Genomic DNA, 14,255 nt, shown 5'->3' on the forward strand with positions numbered 1-14,255 from the left:
TTGAACTTGTGGTAAAGGCTTGGATATAGGTTGTCCACAAAGTCAATAAATTCTCTGTCTCTCTCTCTCTCTCTCTCTCTCTCTATATATATATATATATCCATCCATCCATTTTCCGAACCGCTTGATCCTCACTAGGGTCGCGGGGGGTGCTGGAGCCTATCCCAGCCGTCTTCGGGCAGTAGGCGGGGACACCCTGAATCAGTTGCCAGCCAATCGCAGGGCACACAGAGACGAACAACCATTCACGCCCACACTCACACCTATTTAGAGCGTCCAATCAGCCTGCCATGCATGTTTTTGGAATGTGGGAGGAAACCGGAGCACCCGGAGAAAACCCACGCAGGCCCGGGGAGAACATGCAAACTCCACACAGGGAGGCCGGAGCTGGAATCGAACCCGGTACCTCTGCACTGTGAAGCCAACGTGCTAACCACTGGACTACCGGGCCGCCCTCTATATATATATATATATATATATATACACACATATCTATCTATCTATCTATCTATCTATCTATACAGTATATATATATAATTCAAGAAAAAAACTACATGCTGTCATCAAAGCAAAAGTTTTATTCATGTTTTAAATTACACAACTACCACAAGAAAGACTTTTCAGTCCAGGGTGTCGTCTGGTTAGAAAGCAACACTAAACATTTTTATTACATTTGAATCACTGCCACAAATCATTTGTCATGACTTTTCAGTTTCAGAATAACATACAATAGAAAAAAGAGAAAGGAAGTTTGAACCCTGTTGAACAGAGCTGGAAATATACAGTTCTGAATACTGAAACTTCTATGCATTACAGTCTTAATAATGATTTTTTTTCATTTTTTGGGGTATGATTTAGTAATAAGATGAGCAACATTCAAAATGTTTTTTTTGAAGTATTTACAACAGTTTTACTGTTTATTTATCGCAATATTATCGTACCCCTTCATAAAAGCCACAGACCAACAATGTACTCGCTCTGCTATTTTTCGTAATGTTAATGTCATCAGATTCACCTTTTTTTGTCATTTTAAGCTGCAAGATAGCAACAGAGTTTTATTAAAAGATTAAAATATACATTACATTACATAGAGAATGAGGAAGTGTTGCAAGATGTTATTAAAACAAGTAAAACAATTTAAAAAAATAAAAAGTTGGGCAAAAAATGTTGAGAGGTAGTATGTGAGCACTCTAAGCTACAGAAATGATTGAATTTGTTGGTATGACTTGTAATGAGGCAATAAAGCTGTGTATTGATTGTTGGGAAGTTTAAGCACTCTTAAGTTATGTTTTGTACACGTTGGTGTCACTGGGACTCGCGAGTTATGATCGACTGTGGGAGATTTGATGACTACCACAAGCAGTATAAAATGTTTACATATGTACATGGCAAACATCGCATGATAAAATATGGGATGGTGTCATGTCATGGTAACGCAATCAATGACACTTCTTTATGCTCCAGATATGAAGAATCATTGGTTTGTACTTGGAAGTAACCACAAAGCTGCCATTGAGCTGTCAACAGTAGCATTGTTACGGTCACATTAACAGCTGCTTCAATCCATTGATTCAAAGAATACAAAGAAAAAAGTATTTTTGAAATATGAAAAAAAAAGAGCAATCACATACATTTGACATTTTAAATGTCATGTAAATACCCATCCTGTATTTTCAATACAGAAGATAACATGAACGTTTGATGAATATCAGAGGGCTCTTTGATATTTGCACATGCAGCGTGTGCGCTTACCCTTCAAGAAGCATCTGAATTACAAAGAAAACATTGAGACAATCATGAAAAGTTGACTCTTCAAGATAAAAATGTTCATCCTTACATGTGGCATGTAGTCGTGGGACATAACAAATGCACAAAAAAAAAGTGACATGAAAAGGTTTTGGAGGTCCTCTGCAGTTGTGCAGTCAGTTAAAAGTCCCTGCCCAGCTTGAGGCTTAAATGCATGGAGAGTGGATCAGTTGGAGGTATCCGAGTGCACACTGCCGGGTCCCTCTGTCGCAGATAGAACTGAAGACGGAGTTGTTGCATCTTGCCACCCCCCATTAGTCTGAGACACAAACAAGGGGAGATAGAGATGATTATCACATTTCTCTGCAATTTGATTACATGACAGTTTTAATCACCAATCCTTAGATAGAACAAAGCTCTCACACCACAACAAACATCAGTCCATCTGATTATATAGATAGATAGATAGATAGATAGATAGATAGATAGATAGATAGATAGATAGATAGATAGATAGATAGATAGATAGATAGATAGATAGATAGATGGATAGATAGAGAGATAGAGAGATAGATATAATAAGCTGTTAATAACTGGTCATCGGTCCAGGGTATGTTCTTTTTGGCTCGTCCTCATTGTGATTGCGTGAGAATTGGAGCCATGACATTGGGCACCAGGCGGGGTAGATACAGTATATGTATGGTGTCAATTTTGGGAAATCAATCAAAAGTACATCAACAGAATTGCGATGATTTTTCTTTTTTTTTTCTTCTTGTCACGTCACCTTTGCACTACAACTTGCTACCATGAGGGCAACATTGGTCAATGAAAAAATTGGCAAATTCCAGCCATGCTGTTTGAATGGAAAACTTGGGACTGATGATGCTATGCCCCTGGATAGGAAGTCAAATAAGCCATTCAAACTCAAACAACAGTTCTAAAATGAGTTCTGGCATTTTTATTCATGCTTGTTCATTTAGTAATGGAGTCTTTTGTATTAATCGCTACCCATCTCTTAAAGCAGAGTCAGCACTGCATTTGATTCTATAGAACAATTATTGGAGTAGGCCTGCATTTTTCACTGTTTGGTCTTAATATGTATTTGTTTTATCCTCATGCCATTGTTGGTCATTTAAATGATAGATTGCAAACATCCATTTTCAACAATCAAACCATCCTTGCTTTCCTGAAAAAGAGTAACGTTTTGGTCTAGCTTTTGAGCTGTCATATCAGAGAGACAAATTTGTGTTGCTTCCCAACCAATGGGAGTGATGCCTCAAATCAGTGTCGAAGCAGAGTTCAGCAGCGTCCGGCAGCTTGTCGCTACATATTCTCCTGCCAGTCAGGAGGAGGGAGGGCTCGGCCTGGCTGAGGTAGGGAGAGCTGAGTGGAAGTGACAAGGCAGGGTCTCGCCAAGAGAGCCAGTCTTAGCCAGCCTAACTTTGCTTCGCTCTAGGCATGACCTAGCCTTTACTGGATCCGTCTACGTCACCATCAACAACGCTAAAGGTTAGTCTATGCTAATATGTCTACAAAGCACTTTCTGGATGAAAACAGATGCAGTGCAACAATGGATTATTCACAAAGATTATTTTTGTGTGTTTGTGACACTCGATTCCCAGTTTTTCCATTTTTATTTCATTTATATTGGGGGCAAAGGTGAGGATGACTCAGTACTGCCCATTGCTATTTTTGTCAGGATTGTGCAAAGCTCGAGTGAGCCACGAGGCACAGGGCTGCAACGCAAATGGAAGTGAGAAACCTTGTGAGAAAGTGAAAAACACTTGATCTAGCTGGGGGCTGACATGTCGGAAAAGCTTAGAGTAATAAGGCTTCAGCAGAGACAAAATAACACCGGAAGCTGCTGGTAAGGACAACAGCATTTTCTCGCTTAGACACTATCAATTATTTTTCGCACATGTATATTATGACTCAAATATGTCTTGTGTATTATTTAATATGAGAAAGACTGAGCTGATTACCAGATGTAATGTCATTTATTAACCTGACTGTATTTTTTTGTTTTTGGAAAAAGAAAAAAAAAACACCTCAAGAACCTTTGTGGGCAACTGTTGCATTAAAAAAACAAACAAACAAACTTAAACCCATGGATATTTGAACACAAATGGTGGAGCAACACCTGTAGGCAGACAGGAGTACTCATAGGCATAAATTATTCTTATTGGTTGTGTATCCTATTGAAAATAGGGCACCGTTTCTGATTTTGTACTCACATTTAAACTATGTGGACTGTACATCGTGTTTCGGCCAAGAGCATCACTGTATCCTGCCGTCTGACTGATAACATGGCGCAGGGTATCCACCTGAAGGAACAGACAAGGTGGACAAGCTGTTCAACTTTGTGTGTAGGAGCAGGGGAACACTCACTGTACACATGCTCAGGAACAGACACTAATTTGGGTGAAACTGCATTACAACTCCAAAGACAGAAAATGTGCAAACCAGACCTGATCATAAAGCTACAAGATTTTGTAACATATTACTGTAATTCATTTACATTTGAGAACTCACAATAAGTACCAAAATCAAAAACACAACAACTGAGCATTTATCATCACACTGGTCAGCATTATTTTTTTTTTTAAATTGAAACGCAGTTTGTTTTTTTAGATGATTTTTCTGGTGCCGATTCTGGCCATGTTTTTTCTCAAGCACATCGGGTTTTAATAATAACAATCATGACATACTAAGGTAAAGTAATTATATTTAGTAATTTTATGAATTAAGAGATAGGTTCAGCGATAGGTGTAATTTTTTTCTGAAACATCATAGCGATGAATTAGAATACAGAATAAAAACTTAAAAAATGAAAAATCATGTGAATAAAAATACTTTTTTAAAATCAGCATTAAAAATATATTTAGGGACAAATAAAGCCATCTCTGATTAAAATTATCTCATGACCAATGTTATTTCTATTTAAAAATGTGTGTGTGTGTGTGTGTGTGTGTGTATATATATATATATATATACACACACTACAGATTGTAAAACATAAATTTATGACGATAACTTGATATCATAGATTGTTGTTGTAAATTCACAGTTGCATTAAGCTTACAGACTGGTAGAAAACAAAAACAAGCAATCACACAATGAGACAAAAGAGGATAGAGGAAAGTAACACAGGGAGGGACCGCAAGACCAAATACCCCATATCAACCCAAGAGGTCAAGTCAAAGCCAAATGTATTCACCAAATATTCACTTTGGAATTATGTCTGGAATCTTAAAGGTATTGTGACATTATATTTTGTCATCCATATATTCCATCCCAAAAAAATCAGTAGACACTCTGTTCGCCTTTTGGCGGTATCAGAGAGCCTCACTGAGCAAAGGTGGGCTTCACTCACAAGATGCGTTTTGCTTTGTTTAACGTGCTTCACATTGCACTGAGTGTGGCTCAGTACACAGGCAAGACAAGGACAGCTCTCTCCACCAGCAGTGAGGAACTGTCCCTGATTGTTAATCCTACCTGTGACTGTACATTGGCTCCGACTTGTGCCCCTTGGTAAGAATCCCCATTCAGACTCTGCATGCTCAAGTACATGTCCCCAGAGTTTGGGAGGTTAAAAGAACCTGAAGAACCTAGAGAGGGAAAATGTAAGTAGCTGAATAACATGAACGGGCTATAATAGGACTGCACATTCACACACAAGCAATGCAGACACGCACCGCACGCACGCACACACTCACGTACACGTCTGAATAAATGGAACCCAACTCAAAGAGACACATACAAATATACTAGAGAAAATGCCCATAAAGCAAGCAACTACCAGAGTGGAGGAGGAACACAAAAGAAGCATATAAACAAATGGATGGGGAAAATATACAGGAAGACTGAAAAGGCTTTATATTTTTACCAACATGATGGACACAAATGAAGTGAGAATCACACGACACAAGGGGCTCTACATGTGGGTGGTCGCTAAAGCTCCCAATTGCTCCACATCAACTACTCCCAATCTAGCACTGGCGGAAGGTATCACATGGGAAATGACAAGAACAAGAAGAAGCTTATGAAAAGACCAGTACCAGTAAACATGTTGGTTAAAAGAGTGTTTTTGCTCTCTGCAGAATCCAGTTGAAACTCCTCATCTTTCATCTGGAATCCTGGATGCAAGAAAAAGGGACCACTTCATAAGCTTACCAATTCCTGATGCAGTTCATCCCAGTCCGAACCGATCACATTCTACATTGTACTCTATGCATTTCAACTGGCCTTTTGGTGTCATATGAAATGCAAATACTGATCAAATGAGCATCATCTTGATGCTCCGAGCTGCTATGTTTACACTTATATCGCCAAATAATGTGCCACATTCCATGTGACTACATAACCATTACATTTAAAATGACAGGAGGTTGACAGAAAAGTCAAAAGAAAACAAATCCCATGGCAATATTCAGATATGTGTTTTTTTTTCTTTTCCCAAAATACATATATTCTCGGTTCACGAGTCAGGAACGCTCCCTTTATGCATGAGTTTGCTTGGCACCAAGTGTCTTATTGACGGGAGACACTGTGATCCCCGAGCTGGGAGCTGAGAGCTGAGCCTGTCACTCTCGCCTGTGTGAATGGTGCATGAGGCAAGGAGGGAGGGATGTAGGCAGCAGGTTAAGGCCTGAGGTGTAGGGCAAGTCTTTGTTTTTTGTTTTTTTTTCATCTCTCGCCTTCATTATGCAGAAGTGCCTACCAGAGTTCGGTGTAGTAGGGGAGTTGGTCTGGCTGTTCTGCACTGCAGCGGCTGCAGCGTGTGCCGCATTTACAGCAGTCTTGGCGGCGTACAGGTTGGCTTCCTCCTGAAACTTGCCAATATTTTTCTTGTAGCGGATGCGCTTGTTGCCGAACCAGTTGGATACCTGCGTGGAAGAGCACAGAGGGGAGGAGCAGAGGAGTCAGACGTCAAGCAGCCACAGCAGCGTGCGCTGAGCAGTGTGACTCTTTCAAGATGTCATGTTTGGGTCCATCAAGTACCCAATTCCCAGCCCCTGCAGCAATGTCCACTGGGTACACAAGCTAATTAAGCCATAATAAGGAGCCACTTGTGTCTTCTCATGGATGGGAGCCTGACATGCTCTCAGCTCTGTCTCCTGACAAAACCCAAACACAAGGGGCCCCTGCTGCTTCGACATGTCCGTTACTGCGTGGCTGGCTGTTAAGGATACACCCCTCCTCTCAGTGATATACACAGACAAGTGAGTGATGGGAAAAAAAAAGAAAAGATGGTATAAAAATAAACAAATGCATATCATTACCTACAGTCATTTTCACAACTTTTGCAATGTTATTATGCATAAGACTTTCCAACATGATTTTTAGCACAGCAAATTACCTTTTGAAAAACATGAACTACTTTCTCTTGACTGGCAAGGAATATTTGTCGAAGGTTTCACCAACCTTTTCGAAAAAAAATAGAGCTACTTCTTGGCTACTGATTAACGAAAAGGGCCAACAGTCGCACTCCTGATACTAAATTTGCTCAGATTTTCTTCAATTGTAAATTCAAATTAACAAATTACTACTTATATTCATTTATGTGAAGACATCGATCACCATAATGTTTTCACGCAATAATTAATAAAAATAACAACACTGACCAGCATTGATGAAACAAGGTAGGGCACAGATACAGTACAGGCTAAGTGAACTTGGGTTGATTCTCGAGCATCCTGGAATACATACAAACTGTAATTGGGACAGGCATTAATATTTGACCCTCCTTTACTGGGACTTTTTTGAAATATAGATTGCATACCAGCCTGGCCATATTATCATTAGTTACGCAAGTTTTTTTTTTTCCAAATTACTTCTCTATATGTCGGTATTTTAGTAACAGAAACACAATTACTTTTAATAAATAGTGGGCATAGAATACTGTGGGTCTAATATGACAGTCAGGGCCCTATTTTTGTGCCAAGTGCACTTCTAGGGCAAAGCACGGTTTAACTATACTAATTAGTGGAGTTTTCTTTCTCTTGGTATTTTGCTAGAAATTTTACAGGTAGAATTCGGCATAATGGGGCATTTGGAAGTAGTCTTTTTGCGGTCAATACTTGCAGCATCCCTCATTTGCATGAAAACTGGTCGGAGGCACAGTACGCCTGAGTAAGCCGTGCTTGACATTACGGGTACAGTAATAAACTCACTGCAGTCCATACATGACATTGGCCGGTAAATTGCAAGATCTCCCCTTGCTGATGATGTAGTCCGCCGTGCATATGACATGGGCTATTCGAGACCACTTTGCACCCCCGATCATGCATTTGACGTCCCCTCATGCTAGTCGTGACGAGGGTGCTATTTAAATATATTTAACGTGACAATGATTAGAATTTGTTCAGTGAATTGATTCCTACAATCATTCAGAGGGATTGTGCCACGCTGATGTCATATTTATCAATGAAATCGGATAATATCCACTAGACACTTTTGTGGAGCGCTGAATATGTTTGACTGCGCCTCGATCAAATACATCACCTGTGCACAGAGTTACACCTGCATTTTGTAATTCTAAAATGCCGTGTACTTTTTGTAAACAAATTTGCATAGCCGCCAGGGGCGCGGCAGCACCACCCAATGAGGTGTAGCGTGTCTACCAAATTCACAAACGCATCTGAACTAGACCATTGCTCCGGCACGAAAATAACGATGCATTCTTTTTTTTGACTCCAAGCACAGACTATTTTCTGTAACAAAATTGACGGATGAGTCGGGGGCGAGGCAACTCTGTGTGCTGGAACAGCAAAAAGGCACAATACGGCCCCAAACAGGCGACACTGCCCTTGGCATGACAATGTACACTCGGCATGAAAGGTTATGGCCTTTTTTACGCCGAACACACGAGTGCCAGTCAACCAAAATAGGGCCCTCAGTTTGTGCGTTAAAAACAGATCATTCTAGAGAGATTAAATTTGACATCATAGGTCAGATGGTAAGGTAAAAGCATGAGCTGGGTAAGCAGAGTGGTTGAAGTGAAACATCGAACAGCAAGACCCTAAAAAGTTGGATGTATCTTCTGAGTAGATGCTGGCTCTGTGATAAGAGGCAGAAAAATGATGAGATGATGCATGCTTTTAATGGTTCTATAAATTAGAGTGTCTCATTGCTGTGCTGCTGCACCCTCCACCCCATCTACTCTATCCCACTGGCCTTCCAGTCCACCGCTGGACCATCCAAAGAGCAGCTGCCCCTAATGACGCTTTATTTAATTTCCACCCATGTGCTTAAATTTTAATATCCCCAGCAGCCAGCCAATGTTGTGGCATAAAAAGTGACTGGATTTGCAGGACAACAGATCATTTCTATCCTGCACGTCTCTGCACTCTAAATCTTTAATATCTAAGCAATTAAAATTAATGACCATTCAGGCGAGACCCACTGTCGGCAGCAGGGTTTCCTTGACATCAATTGTTTGATGGGTTTACCTAGAGGTTAAACTAACAAGCAAGGTTTAATTGGAAGCAATGAAAGCCCTGGCTATCATCCTTTTTACTTAACCTGATGATAGTGGATTGGAATGATGTAATCTTCACCCTATTTTTTTTAACAGGCCACATACTGCAAATCACATATTTTATTAACATTATTATTCTTGTCTCACAGATTTTTTTTGTATGCGTCATTTTAATAATTGAAAGCAATCAATTAATCAAGTGTGACTAGTTTAATTCGTACCACACTTTAACCACCATGGCAAAAATTTAAGCAAATACTTCAGCTTGCCAGTCATATGTGATAAGTACTTACAGTTCAAATCTAATCCATTTCTGTGTTGCGCCTGTCCTTTGTGATAACAAGTAATATGAGTTCACCACTATGTACGATATATGGTTGAAGAAGCACATAGTGAGGCGAACCCTTAAATGTCACATATTTTTTTCATCCGCCCAATGAACACTGGCATTAGCGGTTCTCCGGGTCAGCCTACTATCGAGCAATGCAAGGTGTGAATCACAACCTAATCTATAGAACTAATTCTCTTCCATCTTGGAGAAGGCCACGCATTCAGTCGACTGCTAAGTAAGGGTAGAGCTGAGGTGCAAACACTAGAATACCTGACATCAGCAACCTTGAAGACTGGCTTCATCGTGTCATAAGCATGTGGACTGTTTGCAAGAATACAATAGAGTTGCTCCGCATTTTGAGAGGTTGAGAAGCTCTTATATTCTAACTGAATCAATAATCTACCCTACAAATGAAAATATATGATCAGTCTATGACTACAGTTTGTTCAACCCTAAATTTTCAATAGATTGGAACCATTTTTTTTGATTCCATCTGTTATGCAAGGTCTATAGGTGAATGAGCACTAATATTTGTTTCGCTCAATGCACTAATATGATGCACTGGGTGTGGCTCAAGGAGAGAAAGAAAATTCAGATTATATATAACGTGGCTCGGGACTAGCCACAGACCTTGAAACAAACATGCATTGTGGCAAAGAAAATATGACAGAATTTCAATGTCAACTTTGCTAACAATAATGCTGCGTGTTTCGTCAGCAGTGATGTATTGAGCAAAGCTTCCAACTGATATTGGCATACCGCTCTCGATGGATGGTTTTACTTGAACTGTTTGAATAATCAACAAAGCCCACAAAAAGAAATCAGGATTTTGACAAATTACTTAACTAAGCCCACAGAGTAGCCACTGCAATTGGATTGCGAGCGTGTAAAGTTGCGGCGCTGTGAGGGATAACACACTTAGGGTGCGCGGGGCATTCGGGTGAGTCTCACGTTTTGCTACTCACTTAAAATGAGCTAAAGCATTAAGAATAAGTCAATAGTAATGTCTTCTGTGGCCTCTGTTTGTCGAGGAGTGAGCCATTAATGGGGCCTGCGATGACTTCAAGTGAATTTTTAAAGGCACTCTAATTCTTGCAAGGACTGATTTGTTCTCATGGGGACGAGTACAGTGGCCTGCTTAGCAAGGCACTCGGAAAACTAAGCTAAGTTCCACTGGTGCCCATTTCTTTAAGTGTTGCAGCGTGATTGTGCATTGGCCAGAGGGGTAAAGAGAACAAAAGGTGCATATTCAGAACACCACACATCCTGCTGATGCTAAACAACAAACAAACATAAGTAAATGCAAAACAGCATGTGACACATACTGTAGTCTGTACACACAAAATATGATGAGAAAATTAGTGTGCTAAAAATATGAGCTGACCAAAATAGTCAATGGAACGGTGCAATTTAAAGGTGGGATGTGAATTGGACCATTGTCAAAATGTCAGTCATATCTAATTGTTTAAATTCATAATAACATTAGCAATGATCTATTTGTGTGAGAGGGAGGGGGTCTGTGCAGTGAAGTGGCTATTACATACATAAACAAAAGAGGTAACAAAGAAATGAAAACAGTGGATCAGGAGAAGTTATGACATACCTGAGATACTGTGATGGTGCTTCCCACCCCCTGAAGGCAAAAAAGAATGGGCTTTTACAGTATCTGACTCTTCATGACTACACTCAATATCCCCCTTAACACTCCCCTCCCCACACAGAACAAAACACTGCAGATGAATCGTTATGTTATAGATTCATGTCTCCCTGATATTGTGCCTCATGAGGACGAGCATAGATACAATATAACGTGTTTGTGTTAAGCGTCTAGATAGTAGTGTGTCGGAAATAACAGGGGAGTGCGCACAATAATAATTTAGATATGTGTGTGTGTGGAGGGGGGTGGGGGGTAGGTGTGAGAGATATTGCCTTCAGGTTCACACCCAACAAGGAGGCTATAGCGATCAAGCCGTTAAGTTGAAAGAAGATAGTAGCATTAGGAGAGTCTTAAAGACAACATCTTACTGTGTTGTTAAGCACAGCACGCAGAATCGTAAAAATTGATGATTTCTTCCCAGTTTCTGACCTGAGTGAGTGACAGGTAGGAAAGAGAGCGCATGTGGTGGATGGGAATGAGTGTCGAGGGGGAGTTGGATGGCAGGGGACAAGGCGTTGGGGCAGTTAAGAAAGGACAGCAAAGTGCTTTGATTGAGGCCAAGATGATGGTCCTCCCCTCCCTGCGGCCCTACTCAGACTGCCTTGACTGAAGCATCATTAGGCAGTCACAATGTCAAGGTTAGCTGAGGACGCTGTGCCTTGCTGGTGTAACCCATGGCAAGGGCTTCCTCTAGGATTCCCCCCTTCCCCACCCCGATTAGCCACCAGCTACTGTGGGATGTGCGCTACCCACCTGGGAAACTGTGATGCTGCACTTCTTGGCCAGCTCCTCTTTCGCCTCCTCGCTTGGGTAAGGGTTGCTGAGGTGTGAGTAGAAGTACTCGTTCAAAATTTCTGTCGCCTGCTTGCTGAAGTTTCTCCTTTTCCGCCTGAGTGGGGAGCAAAACGAGAGAAAGGCCGGGCGAGCCTATTAGTGCGACCAGCATTAACTCGTCCATTTGGATCACACAAATTGCACAATCAATCTCGCACATAAATGGTGAAAATGATGAAGAATGGGCTCGAGGAGCACCGAGGAGTAGAACACTGTACTGTGTCCTGCTGCAAGTCTCGTCAAGACAAACAAGACCGGGGTCCAACCAACACATTGACGAGCAGACACACAAACGAATGCACACGCAACCACAAAACACGAGGAATGCTTAATTTGGTCTGTTGGTCTCCAATTTCCAGTCCAAGCGTGTAATGCGCAGAGTTTAGTGCCGTGGATGGGTGGGCTTCGTGATGGAGCGCAAAGCCCAGTCGGAGTGCATCTCGGTACATTATAGAAATCACGGCATGCACAGTTGAGCATTGTTCCTTAAGTGCCACAGCCCCAGGGATCTCCAGCAGAAACAAGCAAACTCTAACTAGATCTGGGTCCGCGTCCCTCCCAAGGGCACTACTTATCACATTCTTGAGCATTTGCTGATTTGTTGCCGTGTTTACTGCGCCTAGCACAGGCAGTGGGCAGCAAATGTGCTTTCGCTCGGCTTGTTTGGCCTAAACTTGTGTTGAGCCTTGCAGAATTGCACATTTCCACACTCGACGTTTGCTTTACACATGACCTGGCCCTCAATTCACTTTGTTCTCAGGTGGGAGGGGATAATCGTCCGGAAAAGTCATCATGCATGGCGCATAGACATTAGAATCACGCATCTCACATCCTACAACCTGTTTTGACCAGAAAAACAAACAAACAATGATTTTGAATAAAAGTAATGCACAATAAGTGACAGAAATCTTCTTTGGAAATTAAAAAAAAGCCTCACAATACATTCAGTCATGCTGAAGTTTTGAATTGGTTTTGCGCGGGCTTAAGTAATAGCTCGAGAAATAACCATTTTTGTAATTGCGAGATAATCAAACAATTAAAACATCAATTACATTTGGGAGGTTAGCCGGTGATTTCTTTTTCTTATTTCTTTTTTTTTTTAACCTGAGATTTATTTTCAGATATAATGGCTTTTCAGCCCAGAAAATTCTAAATTGTTTTGGCGTGTGCCACCGCAACCACAGAGAGCATGAACCGATAATGCATTTTTTTTCTGGACAGTCATTCAATTAAAAAGTAATCATAGTTCTAAACTTTTGGAAGGATCTTCTATTTTTTTCTTTTCATGGTTTGGGCCATATGGGTCAAGGCGAAACAATAAGCTTGTGAATAACATGCACTGACCTGGCATCAAGGAATCTGGAACGCAGGATCATGACAGCCTCGCAGGTGCTCTGTTTCAGTTGCATTTGGATGGAGCTGAACTTACGGTGGATGATTCCCACCATGCGCTCAATCTCTTTGGGCGAGATGGGCCGCGTACGAGACTGTTCCCGCAGCAGGTTCATCACGTGGGTAGTGAATTCGTTACACGCCTGTCGAGTAGAAACACAGACAAAAGAAGCCATTTCGTTTTGTTCATATCACACTCATAAGCGCTCTGGACATCCAAAAAGTCATTTGATTGATCCTTGGCAATTGTACACTTTTTACATATCGGAAATGAGTCACTTTGACATAATAGGTGAAGTCATGTATAACTATAAATGCCAATTTGCAATTTGGCTTTGGCCTAATGCATAGTGAATTTCAACAGCTTTCCGTTAAATCGGTAATTCATACATGATTAATTAGAATGACCCATTTATGTAGTGCACACTTTAGCTCATTACTCGGAGTAAAATTTGTTAAGTATTTACATTTAGATAATTAAAACCTGGAAATACCCCTACGAAAGATGCATGCACTCCAGACAAAGTGGTGCATGCCCCTGAAAAACCACCTCCATTCACCCTGAGTAAATTAACTCTAATTTACTCTCTGCCTAGATGAAGCATTACCGCAACAGCTTCAAGTTGTTGTTGTTGTTTTTTTCTATCCATAATGTGTTTAATGGAAGGATCAATGCGCCAGGTGAGATAATCATAATTTTACTGGACAAAGTTCACTTACAGTTACATTTACCGTATTACATTTTGTGTTTTTTGAAAAAGCCCCTCTCTTAGCCTTTTGCTTGCTAATTAATTTTGTGATGCATTGAAAGACCT

General features: G+C 40.8%; 1 protein-coding gene across 4 annotated transcripts in view; it reads right to left on the bottom strand.

Moving 5' to 3' along the window:
* Positions 1 to 558: 558 nt before the first annotated feature.
* The window catches only part of pbx3b (pre-B-cell leukemia homeobox 3b), a 59,651-nt gene continuing 45,954 nt past the window's right edge, over positions 559 to 14,255 (bottom strand). The window contains exons 4-11 of one of the 4 annotated variants that reach the window (XM_086112077.1): positions 13,393 to 13,583; positions 11,968 to 12,103; positions 11,161 to 11,190; positions 6,467 to 6,632; positions 5,805 to 5,882; positions 5,242 to 5,354; positions 3,981 to 4,070; positions 559 to 2,065 (exon numbers count right to left, since the gene is read on the bottom strand). In XM_086112077.1, coding sequence (XP_085968203.1) covers positions 1,973 to 2,065; positions 3,981 to 4,070; positions 5,242 to 5,354; positions 5,805 to 5,882; positions 6,467 to 6,632; positions 11,161 to 11,190; positions 11,968 to 12,103; positions 13,393 to 13,583 — 897 coding nt within the window. In that variant the 3' untranslated portion in view covers positions 559 to 1,972. The remainder of the gene's footprint in view (positions 2,066 to 3,980; positions 4,071 to 5,241; positions 5,355 to 5,804; positions 5,883 to 6,466; positions 6,633 to 11,160; positions 11,191 to 11,967; positions 12,104 to 13,392; positions 13,584 to 14,255) is intronic. The other 3 variants (XM_086112079.1, XM_086112078.1, XM_086112080.1) reach the window with 3 other exon arrangements.

The sequence above is a fragment of the Hippocampus guttulatus genome, chromosome 5, assembly GCF_054856545.1.
Source record: "Hippocampus guttulatus isolate MCC_2025c chromosome 5, RoL_Hgut_1.0, whole genome shotgun sequence".
Lineage (NCBI taxonomy): Eukaryota > Metazoa > Chordata > Actinopteri > Syngnathiformes > Syngnathidae > Hippocampus > Hippocampus guttulatus.